The 24037-nt window shown below is 39.9% G+C and overlaps 2 protein-coding genes across 10 annotated transcripts in view; one reads left to right on the top strand and one right to left on the bottom strand.

Annotated features, from left to right (window-relative positions):
- Positions 1–248: 248 nt before the first annotated feature.
- On the bottom strand, positions 249–11057 carry GPR65 (G protein-coupled receptor 65). Of its 7 annotated transcripts, none has more exons than XM_085580617.1 (4): positions 10905–11057; positions 9135–9230; positions 8125–8179; positions 249–6215 (listed from the first exon to the last, which is right to left on the bottom strand). In XM_085580617.1, the coding sequence occupies exon 4, from the start codon at positions 6086–6088 to the stop codon at positions 5051–5053; it is 1038 nt and encodes a 345-aa protein (XP_085436743.1). In that variant the 5' UTR covers positions 6089–6215; positions 8125–8179; positions 9135–9230; positions 10905–11057; the 3' UTR covers positions 249–5050. The 7 variants fall into 7 exon arrangements, with proteins under 7 accessions (XP_085436743.1, XP_085436746.1, XP_085436744.1 ...); XM_085580620.1 differs by having other exon boundaries at positions 249–6212; XM_085580618.1 differs by having other exon boundaries at positions 10523–11046.
- A 3642-nt stretch (positions 11058–14699) lies between these two features.
- Positions 14700–24037, top strand: part of GALC (galactosylceramidase) — a 31199-nt gene continuing 21861 nt past the window's right edge. Inside the window, exons 1-6 of one of the 3 annotated variants that reach the window (XM_021540957.3) lie at positions 14700–14964; positions 15811–15879; positions 17611–17674; positions 19646–19759; positions 21118–21257; positions 23334–23372. In XM_021540957.3, the coding sequence (XP_021396632.3) occupies positions 14797–14964; positions 15811–15879; positions 17611–17674; positions 19646–19759; positions 21118–21257; positions 23334–23372 (594 nt within the window). In that variant the 5' untranslated portion in view covers positions 14700–14796. Of the gene's footprint in view, positions 14965–15218; positions 15469–15810; positions 15880–17610; positions 17675–19645; positions 19760–21117; positions 21258–23333; positions 23373–24037 lie in introns of those variants that run through there. The other 2 variants (XM_077784000.2, XM_085580615.1) reach the window with 2 other exon arrangements.

Below are 24037 nucleotides of genomic sequence, written 5' to 3'. Positions count from 1 at the left end.
GCACAAACTCTGTAGCAAATGTGACTGCAGCATTATTTCCCTGTACAACATTCCAGGATGAAGCTTTTTCCTAGGTTGTGCTCCACAGAACCTGTATTAGGTTCACATACATGGAGCTGCCAGACAGTGACATGTGCTGGTTGTCTGCATGCCAGGAAGGAGAGCTCACATGTTTGCATGGGGTTACCATGAATACATTAGCAGTCCTCAATATTTTGACTTTTTTTTTTTTTTTTTTACTTGTGCAATCACAGACAGTGAAGCCATGTGTTTATGTTCTCTTTCTGAGTACACCGTGAATCTCAGGAATCACTTGGTAGGTATTGGGCAGAGTTGAGAGTTCCTTTTGCCCACTAAGAACTACCTTTTTGTTTAAGAGACTTTGGGTACCTGTGGTGGAATGATAACTAAGCAGATGAATTGTCATTAGCCAGACCACCTGTTCAGACCTGGTACCTCAAATTAGGATACTCACCTCAGTCTCACCAGTGCATTTCATTTAAGGATGTGAGCCTAAGGATGTGAGTCTAAGGAATTCCTGATTTACAGGATCAACAGCATTTTCCTCACAGTGTTTCCTCACTCATATAATTAAGTATGTGAAACAGAACACAGTGTGCCTATCTCTCCTTTAGACTGTAGCTTTCTGGATTTAGTACTTGTTAGGACATCTGATAAGGTACCAGATATCAGATGAAGGAAACTGTGGTGACAATCTCTCCAGTCATTCAATATATGCCTGAGATATGACTAGGATTGAGAAGCAAAAAACTCTGTGCTAAAATGCTAGAAATTTGAAATAAGATTGTTCCTGAGTGTAGCTCTTCATGTGGGGACAGAAAAACAGCCATTCCTTTGCTCCCTTGTTGTTAAAAGGAAAGAAGATTTTTTTTTTTTTAAAGGGAGATATGGCAGGTAAGGCCAAAATTCTGCAAGAAATCAAAATAAAGCTGCAGCAGGTATGAAATAAAGCAAAATTTAAGGATATTAGGACCATCTCTCATGAAAAGCTTGTGCAAATCATTGTTTATATTAAGTGAACTTCAGTAAGTCATTTGAATGGCAATGTGCCATATCTAAATGATCTGAAGAATCATCATAGAATTATAGAGTGGCCTGGACTGGAAAGTACCAGTCCAGAACATACTTTACCTCTTTCTAAGGTATTAAAGGATTTAGGTGAAATAGCTTGGTTACCTTTAATTTATAGCTGAATAGCCAAAACTTCTCTGTATCAGCTTAGGCTAGCAATTTGTTAGTAACACAGCCATTGTGGTGCAGCAATAAAAGAAAAAAATTCATGAAAAACACATGCACAATGTGTTTTGCTCTTTCCCCTTATCAGTACTAGAGCATCACTTATCAGCTGGTGCCCTAGATCAGCCTCGCTGGGGACCCTGCAGCTGCAGAGGAGTTCCTAGCCTTGGGCGGGGCAGCTGCCATCTCGCAGGGCTTGGGAACCACCAGGAGCTGCTGTCTGAGGCAGAAGCATTTTTGAGCAATCTAAGGAATTAGATACTTATATTTGATCATCACAAAGGATAGGACCCTGGATTTTCTGAGCTTTTTCATGAAGCCCAGTCTGTGGCCCAGTTAGGGTCATGGTTTTCCTTTATCTTGAAGTGAATCTCCAGCAATGCAGGGAGGTACCACAGGAAATGATGCTACGAAAAACATCCACAGATACCCATGTAAGCTGGTCCATGGTAGGGCTTTCATGAGCATTGGTGGATTATTAAAGAATAGAAAATTTCAGGTGAAATTTTATGTAAATTAAGCTTTTTGCAGAAGCTCAGAGTCACTTACCAACAGAGTCTGTGTTCTTTACCAACAGTCTTCTCCTAGTACATTAGGAATTAACTGCCTGTGCCCAGGCCAATGCTGACATGGTGCTGCCATGTCCAGCCTTGCACCTTGCTGATCCCAACCTTGCCTTCATTACTTGGCTTCCCAGCTTGACCCCTGGCCTGCCTTGTCACCAGAAATTTGTCTGGTGATCAGAGAGCAGCTGGCCTGCTCTTCTGCCTTGCTAGGTGCCATGGGAATGTGGCTTGTCGGTGACGATGCTGCCCAGTCTGCCTGGCTGTCACCCTCAGCTCCTGGCTCACTGCCCCTTGTGGAGCTGCCAGTTCTCACTACTCCCTGACACATAGGTTTAATTTGACTTGATTTTGTTGGTTAGCTTCAGTTTTCATTATTCTTTAAATTAATTCTTAAATTCTTTAAATTAAAAGCCAAAATATAATTAACTTTCCAAACTTTATGGCATGTGAAAGATTTAAAAATGAACCACTGAGTTCTTTTTTTCATGAAGTCACAACGAAATTTGGTTCTGCTTTCATTTCAATGCTACAGTGAAAGTTCACATTCTATTGCAAAATGCATAGGTCAGCAGTGGAAAAAATTCATGATTAAGTAACTTGCACTGCTGCTTGCATAATTCTTCCTTCATAATATATAAGAAGGAACTATGGAAAAAAGACCCTCAAATCAGAAACACAAACCCACATCAAAACAAAATTCAGTAAATGGAAACAAAAAGGAATGGAATGTAATTTTCTAGAGAGGAAAGCAACAGCCAGAATAGTGACTGCCCACAAGATCACAGAACAATTGTGGTTTGAAGGGCGTTCAGGGAATCTCAAATGGAGCCTTCTGCTAAAGGGAAGATCAGCTACAAGGTCAGATGTTGCTCAAGCTTTGTTGAGTTGGGTATTGGAAACCGCTGAGGATGGGGCACAAAGAACATCTTGGTGCAACCTGCTCCACTGTTTATCAGTTCATCATAGCTCAGAAACTCTTCCTTATATCAACTCTGACCCTTCTTGCTTCAGGTTTTCCACATGATTTCTTGTCCCCCCTTGTCCCGTTTTCAGCTCAGGCAGAGTTAAGTTCCTTTCAATAGCTGTTACAGTGCTGTGTTTTGAATTCAGAATGAGAATGGTATTGATAACACACAGATGTGTTCTGGTTTTGTGAAATGTTTATCCTAAGTAAAGGACTTTTTTCTTGTCTCATGCTCTGCCAGTCATGAGGTTTGCAAAAGAAACTGGGAGGGGGCTTAGCTGGGACAGGTGACTTGAACTGGCCAAAGGGATATTCCACACAATAGAATGTCCTGCTCAAGTTTATAACCTGGGGAAAGTTACCCAGAAGGGTGGCTGCTCTGGCTTCAGGAAGTGGAGTCTGACTTTGGTCAGTGGGTGGTGACAAATTGTGTTGTGCATCACTTGTTTTTTCCCTTATTATTAAAATTGACCATTATTACTACATTTTAAATTTATTTTTGATTATAAAACTGTTCTTAATCTAAACCTACAATTTTTACTTTGATTCTCCTTTCCACTCCACCTGTCTGTGGAGAGACAGAAGGGGGTTGAGTGAGTGGCTTGTGGTCCCCAATGTCCAACCAGGCTTAAAACACATGACTCCTGCTATGAGCTCTTGTGAAGAGCTTGGCTCCATCTTCTCAATACCCTCTACAGGATTGCAAAGCTGCCATTAGGTTCTCTTCTCCAGGCTGAACAAGCCCAGCTTGCACAGCCTGGCAAGGTCTTATTTCAGAATGTGAAATTAACAGAAAGTACAGACACACACAGCAACTCATGAAAACAACAGAAATTCTCTTTGCAATGGAGAATTTTTTTATTTAAACACAGAGGTACACTCTCATAAGAAATATCTTCCTGCTTGTGACCACTTTATGCACATCCTCCACACATAATGTCAGACCTAAAAGGGTGCTGAAAACTTCTGGTGAAAATCTTTCCGCACACAAATTTGCTAGAGGGTGATTCTTTTTTTTTGATGGAAAGAACAATTCTTTCCCTATGAAATAAAAAAACCACCATAACCAAATATTTTCCTGGGAATTGAGCAAAGGTAAAAAGGCTGTGAGAAGAGGAAAAAAATGTACTCTTTTCAGAGGGTCAGGTGTCTGGATGGGACAAGGAACCAGGGAGCCAGACAGCTGTTTCTGCCTGCATATGAACAGGGACCTGAATTAACAGCTGCACTTCTGATTTGTGCTAACACCAACTTTTTCAAAATTGTGTGCGTTCTTTTGCTTCCATTCTTACTGTTTGTTGGTATATTCATGCTTTTTGCCAGTATTGCTGGCTGGCTTAATTTTTTTAAAACTGACAGACTGAGAGCTCTGGAGCCTTTAGCTGAGGCCTCCATGTGCAGTTAAGTAAATGGATGCAAACCTTACTCTATTGAGTCTGAAAATGGAACCACACTCAAGATTTCAGTCATAACAAGCAACTCTGAAGGATGGCCCTTTACACTGTTGAGATGTGAAACCTCACCTTTCTATCCTTCTCTTCCTCTCCTGTATGTATCAGGAAAAGTTTCATCCAAATTAAAACACTGGTGGCTAGAACTTGCTTCTTTATAGGCACTTAATTTAATGAATCTTCAACTATCTGAAACCCAATACAGTAATGTAATGAAACTGCAGACATACAGCTATACATTAGAACATATATTTTTCAAGGAAAACAAAAGCTTAAGGGTGGGTAAGTGCCCATACATAGGAGGTAAATAATTTTAAGAAGTGTGTGATCTTAGGGGTATGCTAAAGAAGATTTGGAGTCTTTAATGAAACACAAGAACCATCATAGCAGCATAAATAAAACCGTGAAATTTACCACACTCCCTCTGTCTGGTCCTTTGTTAATCCATACAAAGAAAACTTCAGCCTTCCTCCAGCTTAGTATATTGCAGCAGGCTGGCTGCAAGAAGAGACAGTTATGTGGGGGATCCTCAGTAATTCTGTCACAGCATGTCACAGCCATCCTTTTTGACTGTGCATTTGTTTGTTGTCACTAATTTATATACCACACGTGATTTAAAGATATGTGTTGATACTCCATTGATTTCATTGACCCTATGGTAAGTTATTATTGGCTCCAGCTACTGGAGTAAGCTACCAGCTTAGGCTGGTATCTCTGACTTTGGGGCATTTCCTAGGCACACAAGTTCCTAGGAGCACAATTTTTTTTTCTTTTCCTTTTAGGTTATCCAGTTTTTCTCTGCATGTGGTCATTCAGGAAATTTTCACAGTCTGTGTTTCACAGGAACTTCTGTAGGTGATCAGTGCAGTGTTTTTTGTAGCAGAGCTGCACGGAGCATGTCCTTTCACTTGGTCTTCCCCACGCTTTTGTAGGCACAAGCAGCACCTGAGCAAATTCACTATCTCTGTTCGTGCAGTGTCACTCACAAAGCAGTACAGAATGGGATCCGCAATGCAATTCAAACTAGTTAAGGCCTGTGTGATTCTGTAAACCTTATACATCAGCAGCAAAAGATGTGGGTCAGAGGTGGAAGGCTCTTTGATGCTGCGGATAAGCAGTATAACATGATAAGGAGTGAAGCAAACAATGAAACTAACTGTGATGCTCACAATAAGTTTCTTCACTTTTTTCTTTTCTTCATCTACTGTGGCTTGGTTATACCTGACTACTTGGTAGATTTTATGGTAGCAAAACACAATGATTATCAAAGGGCCCAAGTACCCTGAGCATATCCGGAATAAATTTATGTTCGCCTGCCACCTTTCCAGGGGGTAGTTATCATAGCATAATGTATGATTAGTGAAATTGCAAGGATCATTGAATACTTCTTTGTACACCAATATGACTGAATTAAAGATGCTTTCCAGAAGCCAAACAATTATGCTGACAATCACTGAAAATCTTCTTGTGCGCAAATACTGGAGCTTCAAGGGGTGAACTAATGCCAGGTACCTGTCAAGAGAGATGCAAGCAAGGAACGCAGTGCTGGTATAGAAATTCATATACATGAGGAAGGCAAAAATCTGACAAAGCAAGGCAGAGAGCCTCCAGTCATCTCCATGCCAGGCATAATCAATCCACAGAGGCAGAATCAAAGAGTACAAAAGGTCAGCCAGAGACAGGCTAAAGATGTAGACTGCTAACTCATTCTTTTTCCTCACCTGAATGCAAGATGCATAGAGGGATATGCAGTTGATGGGAATACTGATCATCATCACAGTGCTGTACACAAATGGAAACAAATACTTATCCAGGGTGTGATCATCATGGCACTCAATGCTGTTGTTCATTGTCCACCCCAGAAGTATCCTTGAGGTAATTCCAGCCTGGGTGCAATAAAACCCCCTGTTGTAGTCTGATGGGCTGTCATCTGTTAGTTCTTCAGGACCTGATTGATAAGATTCCAGCTTTCTGCTACTAAAAAGGAAAAATGTCAGCTATTACATTTCTGTTGTTTTTACAGGATTCTTGGTGTGTGTCTTTTTTTTTTTTTTTTTTTTTTCTAGAAGTAAGGAACTGGTTTTAGGAGATCAGGGGATGTTAATGCTCCTGGAGTTAGGAATGCATAGGAAGAGGAACCCAAAATCTAAGGCTGTCAAGGTCACTTAGATGGAAGCTTCCACAGCAGAAGTAGGATGAGTAGTTAAGACACTTCTTCTAGGAGTGGGGTGCTGTCCTGCAATCCTGGGTCTCTCTTGCGGGAGAGTTAAAGGAGATCAGAAAGTAGACCACAGATAAAATAATAGATGTGCATTTTCTATTATTATGGTAAGCACTGCTCTGGAAATATGAATATGGCAGATTTTTTTATTTCAAACAGCCTCCTCCCCCCTAAGGCAATGGAGAGAGAAGGATAGAAAGACAGGGATTCAGGTATCGCTGGATGTTGGGATCTGCTCAGAAGAGGAAAATATATGTCTGGTATCTTTCTGTATTGCAAATCACTCTTGTCTTTGCATCCTCACACATCCCTGCTTCCTCTCTCCTCCTTTGTATGTGATCCCACATGAACTTGCTGTCAACTGTGCTGGTCCAGCAAGGGTTACTGCATGTACCAGAAATCCTCGTGTGAAACTTGCCAGGCTGCTGGGTTCCTGCATGCACATGACAATCTGCTGGGATGTCCCTTCGAATATGTGAGGTGGAGACTGAGCAGAGTTTTTCATTAACACTTCTTTCCTCTAAAAATTGCAGCTGTGGTGCATGAGCTTATAAAGCCATTAGCAATTAAACTTTTCTTAGTCACTTCCAGGACTGTGGTTATCAACAGCTTCAGCATGAAAATATCAGCAAAATGGTAGCCCTGACTAAAGCAGCTGGACTGGAGGTGTTGCATGTGTGAACCTTAGTAACATGTAGAAGAGCTGACCTTTAGAAAGGGTGAAAAAAGGGCAAGAAAGGGTGTACAGCTGTAGGTGTGAGACAGCTGAGTGTCAGTATCACAGCTCTGACACTCGGCAGTTTCCTTCTCCAGAGAATGAATTGTTACATTCAGGAAATACAACAATGGAAAATATTGGTTGCAGACCAATTATACTGACAAATTTAGTAACTACTTGAGAGACTGCTGTGATAGCTAACTGCTTGAGAGACTGCTGTGATTTTAGCTCAAAGCTAATCTGTGCTTTGAGCCTGGACTGTAGCAGAGGAGGTGAAGAGGCTCAAGAATGAGTAGGTTGCTAGATAGCACATCTACAACTGTTCTCACATGGGAAAGAACTCAAGCAGAATACATCTTGTGTGCAGAAACTTTCCCATGTGGTAAGAAAATTCAGCCCTTTATAGGTTTGATGTGTTTGTGGGTTCATCAGAAAAAAACAAACAAGTTTATTGCCTGTGCTGAGAGGTCATTATATGGGTCTCTTGTCCACAAAAAAAGCCCCTTTCATTATCATTCATTAAAAAAAGGAACAATGACAATACTACCCAGAAAGCACATACGCAATTTTACCTGCCACTGCCTTGTTTGATCAAGTTGCCTAAATTATCAGCTAGAGCTAAACTCACTCACAAGCTTGAAAGCCAAGGAAAATTGTTGAGAAGGACATGGCAATTTGGTCTATTGAGGAACCTTGTCAACATGATGACTAATTTAAAAAAAATGCAGTGTCTATATTTAAAATAAACATAAGATGTCTTCATTTCAGCTTGGTTTCATAAAACCACACTGTAAATAAGCCATTGCAAGCTTATCAGTACAGATAAGTATCACAAAATAAAAATCTAGCTCTAGAAATTGGATCAAAGGGTTTTGTGACACGCTTCTCACCAAAGAGAAATCAAATGTATGCAGACAGACCAGATGAATCAAAGATAAAATACCTACCTCTTCTCCTAATCACACTTTAGCATCTCTTCTCCTGTGACAGGTCTCTTCATGTCTAAGAGGGAAACATGACCTTTCAGAAGCATATGTGTAATGCAGCAAGTGTATGAGGCAGCGTTTCCTGGTCTTGTGACTGAGAAATTGGAATTCCTTCTCCCTCCCACATAAACTCTTTCTCTTTTGTTAGTTAACTTCTTGTATTACAGATTCACCATCCTTGTAAACTCCCAACTTTTCTCTTACTACCCACAACAGCTTATTTTGTTTCTACTCTTAGACCAACATGCCAATTTCCTCATACCACTTGGGGTTTTTTCAGTTTTTTCATTTTAGCTCATTGTTTCTAAGAATTTCACTCTGTTTATCTTACTGAACATCATAAAATAAAACACTTGTCCTTATATTGCTCTTATCTGAATAAACACGCATTCTTTTGGGCAAGACTTTGATTTGCTCTTCTGCCAACCGCCTTAACTAATATCTGAAAGTGTAATTGCTAATGGCAGGCTGGGACACTAAAAATGAAATTCAAAGAAGTCAATTGAGACTACATGCAAACTGTCACCTGAGTTTTTTCTGTCCTTCATATTCACAAGTCACTGTACCCCATTGCTTTTTTTTCTTCTTAACCAGTATGTTCCTTAGTTCCTATGAACACAGCCCTGGAGGCTGTGCAGCATTCCCAGGTAAACTGTGATGACACATTGATGGTACATACATGAGGACATGCTTTCAATGATGGTAATAATGAGAAGTGTGTCATTCTGGCACGTATTGATGACCTATACTTAAGTGTGTCAAAGAGCCAGGAAATGAAGCCTACCACAATACATGCTGCAGTTTCTTGCACAGAAATATAAAATCATAAAGCACCACTTTCCCCTAACTACAACACATTTTACTCAAATTGCTTGGGGCCTTATTTCAGAGGAAGTAGTCCATATCACACTTTCTTGCTGAGTTGTTTTTTTCATAATTAGGACTTTGTAATGCAAGATGATTTTTCTTACCTGAATGCATGATCTGAAGCATTCCCAGGTTTTCTCTCTGCTACTGAGCACACTTGCTGGCTTTGCCTAGGAGGATGGTACTGGCTTACAGATATTCTAAAAAACAATATTTGATTATTTTCCCCAATTATATATTTTTTTTAACCATCAAGGAATTTTGGTTTGATGACATGGTCTAATGGTTTGATTTTCATGGTCAAAACCTACTGTGACTAATTCCACATACTTGTGACTTATTTTAGAGACTTGTTTTGGTATCAGATGTTTCAAATAAAAAAAAAATTCTTAACAGTAATTCTTTATTTTAGATACATTATTCAATTATTACAATAGCTCCTGCCTCTGTTATTTTGCTACAGAAAACCTACTGTACAGGAATTCTGAAGAGTCAGTAAGAAAAAATTTAGAGAAATGGACTAGCAAATGTTATGCTTTAAGTACTGTATGAAAACAAGTCTGTAAAGGAACTCTGTGAGATTTTCTAGAGAAAAGTAGTCATTGGATTTGTATCAACACATTTCTACAGCATCTTCTTCAGGTTCACAGAGAGCTTTATGTAGTCTCTCCATTTATGACATTTTGAAAGTTGCAAAGTACAGTGTTAAATTTTCATAAGCTTAAATACAAAAGGATATTCCATACTTCTATCTGTAAAAAACTTTGTAAGGGAAGAAAGGAACAATGCTGTAAGAGCTAGCACAGTAGCTGCTGTTCTGATGATACTGTATATCAATCATAAGATGGAAAGATAGATTGTTTTCCTTTTTCTCTTTAAGCAATTTCAACAAAGTAGATTGCTGTGTGTTCTCAGAATAAGTTCTATTGCCAAGTTGAGCTCTTCAAGTACAGGGGATGTTCCACAGCTAATTCTTTTTACCTCAGGAGCAAATCTTACAACTCAATTCTGAAAAACTTCACAGTTTAGGAGAGTTGAAATATGCCTTTCAGAAACATGGCCTTTTTCTGCTTACAATTAACAGCAATTTTCCTCATACAACATTAAATTTCACCCACACATGTCCATGAGATTCTGTAGAGACTCAAACAAGTCTAAAAGAGCTCAGGCTTTTTAACTTAAATGTATAATTTGAGCATAAACATTCATTTAATGCGAGCCAATAGGAAAAAAAACCCACATGTTTTTTAGAATGTGGGCCATGCAGGCAAGTATTATTTTGCTATATCATTAAGTGCCTCATGTTTTCCCCTATGCATACAGAAAGATGTACAGTATATTTTCACACACATGATACATGGCATTCAAAGAAGCTATTTTAACCAGAGCTTATTTTTCTGCTAAGTTTTAAGCATTTTGCATATTCATATAAATAGCACTGGATATCTCAACAGTGCCTGAAGATACTGGAGAACACCAATAGAAGACTTACCAGAATCCTCTGTGAGGCCTGAGGCACATTTTGCAGTGATGGGATAGCTTAGAATGTTGAAAATTCCCCCCAAATACAGTTTTTCTCTATTATTCCCCCCTTTTGTAATCAACAGTATTTTGATCATGGCAATGCCACTATAACAAACACCGAATCAAGTTTTCTTTTGTAATCCTAGGCATGCCTTTCCTAATTCAATCTTTTGATGTCTTTTTCCTTAGTCTCATGTTTTGGTTGTGCTGGGATTTCTCCCAAAGCAATCTTTTCCAGCCCCTTTTGTGTCTCTTCTGTCAGATGTATGATGTCAGCATCCCATCAGGGAGAGCAAGGCTGAAACCTGTCCCAGAATGTTGACACCCGTCCCTGGCTCCTGAGCGTTTACCTTGGCCGCCACGTGTCCCCGTGCAGCGGTTCCCGTTATGCCATTGGCAGTGTGACCCGTATCTGCTTCTGAGAAAAGTGGCTGCTTCTGCTTCATCAGATACGGAGACAGGAAGCTGCTCTTTAGATAAACAGGCAGCAGTTCACACATCTCTTGGTTTTACTTCCCTTTTTTTTTTTTCTGTCCCCAATTCCTTGTTAATCTAAGCTTATTCATGAGAAAAAGATGAACAAAGGATGGACGCGACCTCAGTAGATAAAGGAATGGTTTTAGAAACTTTATAAAATTTTAATTTAAAATATTGTCTGATTATATGAGCGTAGTGTATTATACACCCCTTATCTAGGAGACATTATATTCTGCAGAGGAACCAATCCACAGAAATTAAATGCTGTGTTTTATTTGTATTTACTTGTGTAAGTTCAAAATGTGCATGTTTTTGTTGACTGAAGGACCTCACCTGCCTTTCCCTACAAACTGATCACAGAATCAAATAGGAATCCACCTGAGAAGAGCTTAAAAACGTTTTACAATCACTTTAGGAGTCTGAGGAAAAAGAATTAGGTATTTTCAGAATTTATGAGAAGCTCATGAATAGTTCTAGTTAACAAAGGATAATAGCATTTCATGCACTGCGACAGGTTATATATTTATGTATTTTTATATAAACTGACTCTGAGGTAGGATGCAGTTTTCAGAGGAGTGATTCTTTTAACAGATATTTCTATTCAATTAGACCAGTGGAAAGTTGTTACGTGAGCATGGTTCTCTTCCCCCTCTGTGATCAGAATAATTTATTGCATTTTTTTCTTAAATTCTGTTTGGAACAATACAATTCTGCTTTAAGAAAGTGAGTACAATTTCACTTGAAATATCCATCTGTTGAGTAACACCAAAACTGTCCGGTTTGATGATTCAGATGCTAAGGAGAAATGAAAGAGAACACATTGAAAATAGGGGCATACTGACTTCCTTGAGTATAGCAGGCTGCTCTATAATATTTAACCACTGTATAGAGAGATTTGGTTCCTTTTTTTTAAGTCAGTGTGTCTTTTTCATCCACAGTTTTTTACTGATCTGATTGTTACATGAAGCCTGAACTACCCAATACTTGTGGCCAATCTCAAACTGTTAAAATAGCCCCTTCCTGTTTGGTGATTGGAAGATCACTTATATAAATTTCTAAAATAAATTTCAGTCACATCTTCATTTTCACTGAGGGAAAAGTCATCAGACAAAGACCTGTTTCATCACTTTCTGTGTGCTATTTCCTAACATGGTACCTACTAAGTGTCCAGTATGCCGGTTCTGGTGTTTTGTTGAGCATTCCTATAGTTTGCTAAAGAAAAAACAGTTCTTATAACTATTAGATATAGAGAAGCAGAGTTGGAACATTTCTACAGTTCTTCTCTGTGATGACAGCAGAACTGAAAGATCAAAGGAGGAAAGAGAGGAGATGATGCTTTTTATGCATTCTGGAAGTAAAGCTGTATGTTGAAATAAATTCTTAATTGTGTCCATATGCAAAACCACAATTTTTCCAGGGTTTTTGTGAGATCTGGACATATACAGTATCTCAGATCAGTCCTCCAGGAACAACATGTTATTAGCATTTGATGAGAAAAAAAAACCCAACCCTGAAATAGAAAACCATTAACAGTGGAAAACTATCTTATCTAGAAAAGAAGCAATGAGTAAGTCCTCAATAAGTTTATTGATTAAATTGGAGTTTACAAAGGATCCACGAACAAAGGTGTTGTCAAGAAAATTAATCCACAAACATCAGAGGTTATATCCAAAAAGGAGACAGAGGAGTCCCCATGGGGTCTCTCAAAATTTTTAGGGGATGCACCCTCCTTTTTATCCTAATTTCCTGGCCACATTTCCCTCTCTCTCCTCCCATTGGCTGAGGTACTTGAGAGGTATACAGACTTCCCAAAATGCATAATACCCCTTCTAATGTATACCCTCCTCATTTTTCTTTTTCCTTGTGTCTCTCTTCTTTTTCTCTAAATCCAGATATGTATGACAGTCTTCAGTGAGTAACAGTCTGTGTCAATTAGTGGGATTCCTATAGAATGGTTTCCCCTACTGCTTCTTTCACTTCTCCATATCTGGCCCATTGTAAAGACACCTCCTTTTTAATCCTCAGTGTAAAGAAAAAAAAAAATGGTTCAACACAAGGTCAAGGTGCAGAGTGAAAGTTAACAGTCACAACAAAATATCCCTTTCCTTCCACCAAAAAGATTATGAGAATGTTTTTCTGTACCAATTGAAAAGGATGGGCACTCAGCACATCATAGGATTGCAATTATAAGTTTTTGAAAATTTTAGGATCTTGTGAATGAATAAGAGACTGAATTTCACAGCTGAAGCCTTTTACATGAAATAAATTGATGCATTAATCAATGAAACTATCAAAATGAATCAATTAATAATTCATAATGGCTTTGCAAACCTTCCAGGTGTGAAAACCTCTACAGTCTGCTGGAATGAACGTGAAATAGGATCAGGAGCATAATGCTGCCTCTGGCACCGACTCACAATACCCTGAGGAAGTCACTCTGATATTTACATGTAATAATGATGTCATATAGCTCATTTGGGTGTGAGCAGGCTCATTAGTTAATGCTCGATATTGCTGTAAAGTGCAAAATGTTTTGTGAGGGCTTGGTATTGTTATTTAAAAAGAAATAAACAGGAAACATCAGTCAGGTAATGTCATCACTGAGACATTAGATCCCTCAATAACAGTGGCAGAGACACAGTGACAACAAGAGTGACCGAGGCTCGAGTAACAGCATTCTTTATGGTTAGAATGCGTGCAAAACCGGGGCTTTTTCACAGCTCTTACACAACGCAGGTCTTTAGCCACTGCATCTCCTAAGGGCTCATTCCTTCTTTAGGCACATGAAGCACCTCTATGAAACACTGAGGTCAACAGACGAGACAGTTCCCCATTACGAGTTTTTATACGATAATCAAGCTGATCGCCGATCTCCAGGTTACTTTTCCTCCGAGCTGTATGCTTGCGTGAGCTGCACCCTGAGGGAACACCCCAGCAATCCTCACGGAAGCTTTTGGCGTGCGGCTCAGCACCACCTCGGCTGCTCTCATTTCCATGCGGCTGCCCTACAGCGCACCCATCGTAATTTAACCCACACTTCCAGCACCCCTCCCTGAGGTCGTGCTGACGGAGCCGCGGATCTAACCGGGGCCAACCGGGATTGCCCGGCGCTGCCGCAGGGCTTGGGGCCGCTCCCAGCATCTGCCCCTGCGGCGGCCCAAGCTCTTCTCCGGCGCACTGGAATGTGCTCCTTCTAAGCGCCGCTTCGCCGACTCTTCAGGCGTTTGGCCGCAGCCTGAGAGCGGCGCAGAACCAGGAAACTGCCTGCGAGGTGCTGGGAGGGCGTGGAAATGAAAGGCGCACCAGAAAACGCCGTCCTTCGCCCGGGACAAGTATCGTGCCTTGCCAGGGGCTCCAAAAAGCAGAGCCAGAGCCCCCGAAAAAGCCAGCCCGCTTGACTCGGTGGCCGGGCACTGCGCTCCCGCCGCGCTCCGCACGCAGCCCGCCTCGCCTCACAGCGCCGCGGCTCTCGCGCGCTCCGCGGGACCCCGCCATGGCTCCGCGCAGAGCCCAACTCCAGCATGGCGCCGCGCGCCTCACCGGCCCGCCCTGCCCTTACGCAGAATGGCAGCCCTCGGCTTCAGGCGGGCGGGGCTGCCCCTAGAGGCCGGGAAGCCGCCCGCCCTCGTTCCCTTGAGCAGGATGGCGGTGCTGGGCGGCGCCGGGCGCTGCCGCCCCGCCCCGGGCAGGCGGGCGGCGCGGTCAGGTGCGCGCGTTGCCGGGCAGTGCGGAGGCGCTGCCGGGACGGAGCGGAGCTGGGCCGGGATGGGCTGCGCGGCTCTGCTCTGGGGCACCATCCTGCTTGCCTGCAGCTGCGGCCCGGGGCCCCCCAGCGCCGGCGCCGCTCCGCTCTTGGCGGCCACATACGTGCTGGACGATGCGGACGGGTTGGGCAGGGAGTTCGACGGGATCGGGGCTGTCAGCGGCGGCGGGGTGAGCGGGCTGCGGTGCTGGTACCATCCTCGGCGCGGCAAGGGACACCTGGGCTCGGCATCCCGTCAGCGGGAGCGCGGGGTGGCTTCGGCGGGGCTGGGCCGGGGGTGTCGCGGAGGGGAGCCCTGAGGAGCGGCGGGGTGTGGGGACAGCCCCAGGACGCTGCGGAGGCGCTGGGGCAGCGGTGCGGGCAGGGCCGGCTGCGGAGATGGAGCCCGGCTCCGCCTTGCGCCGGCCCTCCGGCCACCTGCGCTGTGCCTGTGCGGGGCCGGCCGGCTCCTGGGTGCTGCGGAAGGAGAGCTAAGCCGGGCTGGGTTTTTATGCAGAGGGCCTTAGTAGAACCTGCATTTTAAAATGCTGGACGAGCCGCTCGTCCTCTTTCGTGTGGTCCAGGCAGCAGAGCTGTGAGATTCCCGGAGCTTTTATCCCCTCTTCGAGCTGCTGAGATGCTTTCCTTGGCCTTCCACCTGTATGCCCTGTGAGCTCCCCTTGCTTTGGCATATGGTGAGCCAAAGCAGGAAGAATTGAGTAGAGCAGGAGAAATGGTGCTGGGAGGGAGCTGCCTTTTGCTTGTCGTACATAAAGCCGTGTGATCTCTTTGTTTCTCTGTTCTTTGGACTCTGTTTTCAGTAAATTCCAGGTAACTAGAGTACAAGGCAGTTGCAACCTGTGAAACTAGGAAGGCACAGCTGAATGTTTAGAAACAAGTTATGTAGGGGCTTAGCTGAGTTCCTGGTGCTATAATTATTTTTGTAGCCCTGTGAAAGGCGTAGACTGAAAAGCTGGGATGTAGTTAAACATTTGAAAGTTGTGTTTCCACATTTTCACATTTTCTTTCCATTTTAGGCCACATCTAGACTCCTGGTGAACTACCCAGAACCGTATCGCTCCCAGATTTTAGATTATCTGTTCAAGGTAAAGTTGGTTTCACTACTGCAATAACGTTTGATTTCATGCAGAATTTCTTATTGTGTTATATGGAAACTCCTATAGTATATTCTATGCTGCTTGAAATTAGACAAACTCCCATGTTGTAAAGCATCTATTTTAGTGCTGATTGTTACCAGAACTTTAAATTTTAGGAGGCGTTTTTGTTCAGGAGACTGTTTCTTCATATTGTGAAAATTCCTTTTGTGCTTTCACAATGTGTTTTGAAAATATGTTTTCAAAAATGTGTTTAACTGTATATTTGATCATCTGTGTGGGCTAAATCATAAGTTGTTTTTGTGGCTAAAATTGGGGATTTAGCTGTTCATAGTGATTGAAGGAAGGTGGTCTTAGAGACAGTGTGGACTTTTTTGGAGTACATCTAGATAAACATAGCATAAAAGTGACTGTGCAGACTGCGGGTACGTAACAGCATATCTATTCCAAACTAGTCTCAAGTACAACTGCAGTGACTCTAGAATGTAAGCTGTGTTAGTTAGCAAGTGTAACCTGCAGAGTTACCCAACTTAATATATGGTGAGATTATTACACTGGACATTAATAGCTTGTTTTGCTTTTGGCACTGTAAATTACTCTGCTGGAAGAGGATGTCATGTCACTTTCAAGTAATGCAATCCAGATGGCTGGAGGGGAATAATTTACCATGCAGTTTAAAGAATTAATTTTCAAGGGTAGAGTAAGGTGCAATATGTGCCTGGGGAATCAAAGCTCATGTTTTTTTTGAGACTAAAGCTCTGTGTTACTAATGTGAATGTTCTGATTGGGCATGTGATAAAATAAAATCTAGAGAGATCATGATTTTCAAAGAATTTTTGATATACTTTTTTACCAAAACCCCTTAAACTGTCATGTCTGGGAGAGGTGTACTTTGCCACATTCTCCTTGTCTTTTAGTGTCAGGCAACTTTCGTGATAGGAATGGGAGAACAAATGTGTTAGAAGTTTAAATCTAAAAAGGTCAAAAAGAGAAATGGTAAATTGGAAATAGTTACTTTGCTGTTAAAAGCAAACAAAAATCCCAGACTTGTAAGCCAAAAGACATGTCATCTGTGCAGCATTTTTTTAAAAATCAAATTGCATTCTTATGTCTTAAAACATATTTTTAGATACCAAAATTATACTTGGGTCATTCCATGGAGAAGGCCAGCTTATTAGTGGTTATTAAAGTAGTGATTAATTGTAACTTCTGACTTGAGCAAGTCTTAAGCCACTAGTGGCTGGACCAACATATTGGCAGTACAACACTGACCTGTATGTATGCTCTTTCACATAAGCAGTGTAACACTGTAGAAACAAGAATAAAAAATACTGGCTTCAATAATTTGATTTTAAAAACCAGCAAGTTTGACTTCTAATAACATTGAAATTCTGCTGTGTTTCTCATATATTTTGTGTTCTGCTTTAATAGTGCTTTTGTATTTTCTTGAGCATAACCTATTTAAAATCTGCATGGTTGTGGAGAAGTATTGTTAATGGTGCCAGAGGCAATGAAACTGTTTAAAGATCAGTGTACTGTTTATCCTGGTGGATTTTCTTTTGAAAAACAGACATTTATATAATCTCTCATTACATTTATAATGGGTGTTTAAAAAGGTAAAAAAATTGCATTTTCAGCATGCTCAAAACTGTATATTGACTTATCTCATTCTTCTTGTTAACAGCAGGATTCTGTCTGGTTTTCTGTCTCTTTTTTCTACAGCCAAATTTTGGTGCTTCTTTACATATTCTCAAGGTAGAGATTGGAGGTGATGCACAGTCAACAGGTGAGCAGCATTTTACATGAGCAGCATTTAACTTCTCGTTTCAGTGATGCTGTAAATAACATGTGCTGCATATGGAGCTGAGGCATGGAGATAGCTGAACTGAGTTGCAATAAACCATAGTGGCTTGTACAAGAGAGATTTACACCAACATTCTGGAAGCAGTTCTAGCTATCATATGGTTAATAGGTTGATTTCTAGAGCAACTGAGTTCTGTTTTTTTGCCCCCTGTAGTAGGTTTCTGAGTTGCAGAGCATTTCTCACACATGAGTTTTGCAATACCAGATAGCTTATGTCTTAAAAGCATGAAATACAAAGGCATCTGATCAGAAACAATTAGATTTCTTTGGTTTTATTAGCTGCAACGTTTCACTGGAATGGCACTGGCTGGCAGTAGGCAGGATTTTTTTTCTTCCTGGGAAGAGTTGCAAATGAAAATATCTTGATATAATTTGCCTAGCCTACCTACTACATTTGCATACAGAAGGAACTATTTGGTAACTGGCTGTAACCAAAAACTAAGAAGCAGAGACTACAGCTTGTATCTTTTTTTTTTTCTTTTTTTTTGATATTTTTCTTAAAGTAAATCTGGCCATATCAGACATAGTTCATAAATAAAAAGCATAGAATTTGATTTTATGGTGTATTATATATATATATATGTATATATGTATTATGTATATATATTTATGTATATATACTTGTATATATATTTGTATATATGCACATTTTTTCTCTAATGTCTGTGTTTTGTATAATTAGATACTGTTTTTCGTTCTTGTGTTTACTTCACAAAAATTAACATGCTGAAGTACTATTCTGGGTTTAAGAGCTTGGTAATGAATTGCTGGGTGTGGGAACTGGAATCGTCTTCAGGCATGCACAGACCTTCTCCTCAAACACTCTTATTGCTGGCTCAGGAGACTGCCACATACTTGTGTGATGGTCCAGTTTTGAAAAGAAGAACAATAAGATGCATATATCTCAATGCACAAAACTGCAGGTCTTCTTCTGGCCTGAGATGTGTGATCAGGAATTAATTTGAAATGTGATATGAAGCATAAATTTGGAATCTAATTGTTCCATGTTCCTGACAACCTTGCATATAGCCAAGAGTTAGTAAGGTAAAAAAAATAAACCCTATTTTCTGTGATGAAATGTTCTGTTTCAGCAGGCTTCATTTAAAACAAAGTCTCGTTAGAAGAGGTCTCTGCATATGGTTTAACATCAGTTGCATAATTGTTGCAGTCATGTATGCAAGTTATTACTTGACTTTTTGTGTAGTGATTTCTCATACAACACTGATTCTTTTGCACCTTTCTAGTTTGTTTACCTTTGCCTGAGGAAATTCAGGACATAGCATTAAATTCCAAAACCTTTTCCTGCAGTCACAGAACATCATGAAAGTTATAAAGTCGATATTTCACTGTAAAAATAAAAACCTCACACCTCTTTCCAGTAATTGAAAAAATTCATGGTAGTTCCTTTCTTTTCTCTCCCTGGACTTCCCTTGTGCAGAAGAAACAGACTAAAACCTTTTGTTTGTTTTTTGGTTTAGAGATAACTTGCTTGTATAGTGATTTTTTTTCTCTTAATCTTAATGCTGTAACATTCCTAGTGGTTGTTAGTATCAAGATATGAGACAGTAGCAAATATAGATTTAGTGTTATCATAGCTAGGGATAGAAAATACCTAATAGTTAACCACATCTGATGCTAAAAGCAGGCAAAAAACCCCTTCAAAATAAAAATACTAAAATTATGCTAAGTTAATATGCTAAGAAGGAAGGGTAGCAAATCCTGCATTTACCTCCCACTATTCCTTGGCTTTGAAATACATACCAAGGAACCTATGAACCATGTTGGAGATACGTGCTTGCATACTATGTTAATGAGCAATGCAGCAAGCTTTACGATGTGTAACAGCTTATGACACAGAAGATAATTGTGAACTACCTGTCTCTTTCCTTCCTAGATGGTACTGAACCCTCCCATATGCATTATGAAAATGATGAGAACTACTTCCGGGGCTATGAATGGTGGCTGATGAAAGAGGCTAAAAAGAGGAACCCCAACATTAAACTGATTGGTAAATTGCTTTGAGCTTTTAGATTTAAATGCTTTTTTATTCCCCCGACTTACCTATCTGACCCTTAATTAACATTTTAATGAGGAGATGTTTTGCCGTTGCAGTAGACAAAGAAGAATCTCTAATATTTGTTAAGCTTGTCTTGATGCTTACTGTGTTTTACCTTGTTACAGCAGCACAACATCCTGACGAGAAGCATAAGATAATAAATCTCTAATAATTTGCTTGTGTTAAGTAACTAATGCTTTTAGTGTACTGCAGCAATGAACATGATTGATTTATCATGAGAGATGAATTTCTGAATAATTGAGTACAAAAAATTGGGAGGGATAAAGTAAAGTTACTGCAAGCATAAATATGTGAAACTTACACAAACTGCATTTGATCAAATGTTTTTTTTACAAACCAATCACACATCTCTTCTTTACTGTAATGATTCTGGTCTTCTGATATGTCCTACATGTGTAGTTGAGTTGTAATAGGAGTTTGCTCTCTTCCTGTTTTGATTATGGGTTATGTGTGTGTTTTGACAATACAAATGTGGAACCCTAGGTTGTATTTTTGTATTTTGGAAATACAAAATGTATTTCACATGAAAAAGGGTAAGAAATCTGTTGGTTAAAAGGTGTCTAATTCCCTCACCTTCCAGGGGGCTTTACCATATCTAGCCATGAAGCAAGGCTTGATGCAGGATTTGCCAGTCAGGTTCTGTTAAGCCTATTATTTATGACTAATTGTAGTTATTAATAATATCCCTCTTCCCTCACATCAAACTCTCAACAAAGGAAGGAAGGTTTACTTTTAAATAAGCCAATGGTATCTTATACAAGTTGGCTGGATGGTTAGCAGCATCTGGTTAGATTAATTTGTTTTTTTTTATTTACTACAAGATCCAGTGAACAGCTGAGACTTGGAAATGCTTTTTCATGATCCTTATCTTTCTCCCTCTGTCATGATGATGTCTTCTGAAATTCATGTTCAGGAGATAAACAATTTTTCACATTCTGTATTGACCCTTTGTCTTTAGCTTTGTAAATTTTTATTCTAAAGTCTTTGGACTTTTAAACCAGCTAGTACTAGAAAATTGACAAATTATATGTAGTCAGTTGTTCTCTACTAATGAATGCTTCCTAGCTCATTAAAAAAAGCTATTAATTGCTTGATCATAGTTTGTATTAGACCATTCTCTGCAGTTGGAGAAGTTACGTTTCATTGTCTTCACTGGAACCAAACCAGTTTCAAGTGCATATTTGTTCCTTCATTTCAGGTAGAGCAAATCAGAGCTTGCTCTTTAAGCTTATTGAGTAATGTGAACCAACCACTTACCTTATTTGTTTGTTTTTCTTCTTTTTTTCCAGGGTTACCTTGGGCATTTCCAGGATGGATAGGGAAGGGTGAAAACTGGCCCTATGACTATCCAGATATCACTGCTTATTATATTATTTCTTGGATATTAGGAGCAAAACAGTATCATGATTTGGACATTGATTATGTTGGGGTCAGTAAAGCAAAATCTCCTGTATGTCTTATGTACTTTATTTATCTTCACTCCTAAAATCTTGGTCTTACCTCCCATTGTTGATGACTGGAGGAGGAGGAGGAAGGCAAGAGAATTTTTTTCATAATTGCAGTTTCAGCTTGTACTACTGTTGCCTGGGGAAAGGCAGTATTTGTGTTAGTTTACAGTCTTCCTGAAATGATGGCTGTTAAATCAGAGCAAGTGTGAAATGGTTCCTACCCTCCCAGTTCTAAAACAAAGTTACCAAATAATTTGAGAGTTCTTTTTCCTTTTCTGCCTTGTTTGTTCTGCTTGCATTTCGGTGGTTACCAGATAACAAAAACCATCAGTTAACACAGTTTGAAAGTCAGCTAACATGACTTAGCACAAAGTATGGTTGTTATTTTGCAGAGGAGCAGTCCTCTACAACTTTTTGCATTTTTACCTGCATCATTTATAGATAAAAGTCTGTGTTTTACAGTACTATTGTGTTGTCCTATAGTGCAATACATGGAGTAGTGAATGAATGTCTGAGAAAAAATGTCATAAATTGGGATGAGAGTGAGAAGCAGACAATCTAAAAAAATTCAAGTTCACTATTTGAGCAAGAAAATGTGTCTAGGATTCCTCTAAAATCAATCCTATACTTACTGGACACTTATTTTGGATTCTTAAATGTTTTTATATGAGAAGTTTAACTGCAGAAAAGCTGAAAATCACTTCAGCAGTCCAGAACAAAGCTTCTAAAGCTGTTCTGAGGGTGGTTCCCATCCCTCAGAAGTCTGATGTTTCTGCTGCAGTGTGGGAAGGTGTATCTCGTGTATCTCCTGTGGGATGCAGCCCCCTTGATGTTGCTGGCTTATTTGAGTCAGTCTTGCAATGTGGGTAACAGAGATACTTCAGCAATTCAATTTTGGGAAGAGGAATAACAATTGCTGTTGCATTTTTCTCTGTCCTGTGTTCTTGGAGTAGAAAGTTAGTTCTGCACTTCATGTATTTGAGTAATACTGACTTCAGTGTTGTTGCTTCACAGTGATTAGCCTTCTAAATTCTCTCCTTCTAAGAAAAGGTAATTTTGGCTTATACAGGCAGTATTATATCATATTGTCTCATTTCTTTGTGGGTACAATCTGAAATACAGGGAAACAGTGAGAGGTCTGTGAAGGCTCTGAAACTCAAAACAATTTCAATGCTATTATGGTTGTACATAGTTAGCCTTTACCACTCTTTTGCTCTAAGTACATATTCTGTATCACTATTTGCTTTATGATGAGATGAGCCTTGCAGTAAGTAATGTTTTGATTGGTTCTGAAGTTTCATGTTAGCATTTATAGGAAGACATAGAAATAGCAAAATCAATTTTATTTACCCATAAGCTGAACCTTTACTGGTGAATGTGAGTTGCAGTATTCATGTTGCAGTTAGAAAAGAAAGAAACAAGGTTTCTGCCTATGTGTTTTATAGGCTAGGGGGTTTGGTAGAAAGGAAGTTCAGTGCTCCTGCTTTTGTTTTTTTAGCTGTGTTTAGCTTAAACTCTCCATAAAAGATGGAAAATTCAGAAATTAGCTCATTTTGTTTACTTAAATATGCTGTATCTCTTTTGTGTTTAAGCTTGGATGTAGTCCTGTGTAAATTAGAAAGAAAGTAAGCTTCATCGATTTGTTCAAGATGTGAGTTATTCTGGCTCTCCTATGTCCTGTATTGCAACGGGGGCCCATTCATTAGGCCACACCTTGAAGCCACAACGTGTTTCTCAATGATTCCTAGCAAGCTGTAGAGCCATTGGTAATGTAACACTGCTGCCATTGTAGAGCTCAAGCAGCTCTAGCATTCTTGTCAGTGAGAAGGCAATCAGTGGACCTTACAGAAAGATAAACAAGTGCCCACTATGAACTTTCATACAGATTTTTCCCTAGAAAAGCTGATAACAAAACCAACCAACACTTCCCTCTAGCACACGGAAACCATGGATTTGATTAATGGATTTTATAATCTTACATATATATAAATAAAATCTTTTAATTCTCCATTGACGTATCCTGATTTTTCTAAATGGATTTTACTTTCTCTTTATAGATATGGAATGAAAGGGCATTTAGTAGCAAATACATTAAGGTATGTATTATTTTCTTATTTCTGTGAAGTGCTTGTACGGTTCACAAACAATTAGCTTTTCTGATTTGACTTAGGAAAGGGATCTTACTTCTGCAACTATATCACTTACTGAAGTCTGTTTCTTGTAGATGCATGCATGGAAAGATAACATGTTCAGATGTCTAGATTGTTTATTTTGTGTGTCTGAAACTGTTGCTTTGAACTTTGGGCATGTCAGTGTATGCTAAATGTTAGGATTTCTAGATTTTATGGAAGCTTCAGTTGATGGTACTATCATGCAAACTTAAACCATCTTTATACCAGCTTGGATATAGCTAGAAGTCTATGGTCTAGAATTGCTTAAAATTCTGTAGCTAAGTTCTGTGATTACAGTACCCTTAAATAGTGCTATTAAATCGCAGTAAAGGCTTTGTGTTTTTAACTTTGCAAAATTCAGTACCTTTTGTTCTAAAAAGCTGGAGGAACACAGTATTTCACATAACCAACCTTAAGATAGCTCTAAGATTTCTCACTACTGAATGCTTGTGTGGCTCTCCCCTGCTTTGAAAACTCTCTTCTGTTTGTTACGTTGTTTTGTGGTGAAATCTTGAGCACAAACTCCTTCTTTGTTCCTTTCCTTGTTCTTGCTTGAGGCTAAGATGCAATGGCATTACCTCTTCTTAAAA

Source organism: Lonchura striata, chromosome 5 (assembly GCF_050655825.1).
Source record: "Lonchura striata isolate lonStrDom1 chromosome 5, ASM5065582v1, whole genome shotgun sequence".
Classification (NCBI taxonomy): Eukaryota; Metazoa; Chordata; class Aves; order Passeriformes; family Estrildidae; genus Lonchura; species Lonchura striata.
The sequence above is the reverse complement of the archived record's forward strand: the minus strand, read 5'-3'. Positions and strand labels throughout refer to the sequence as shown.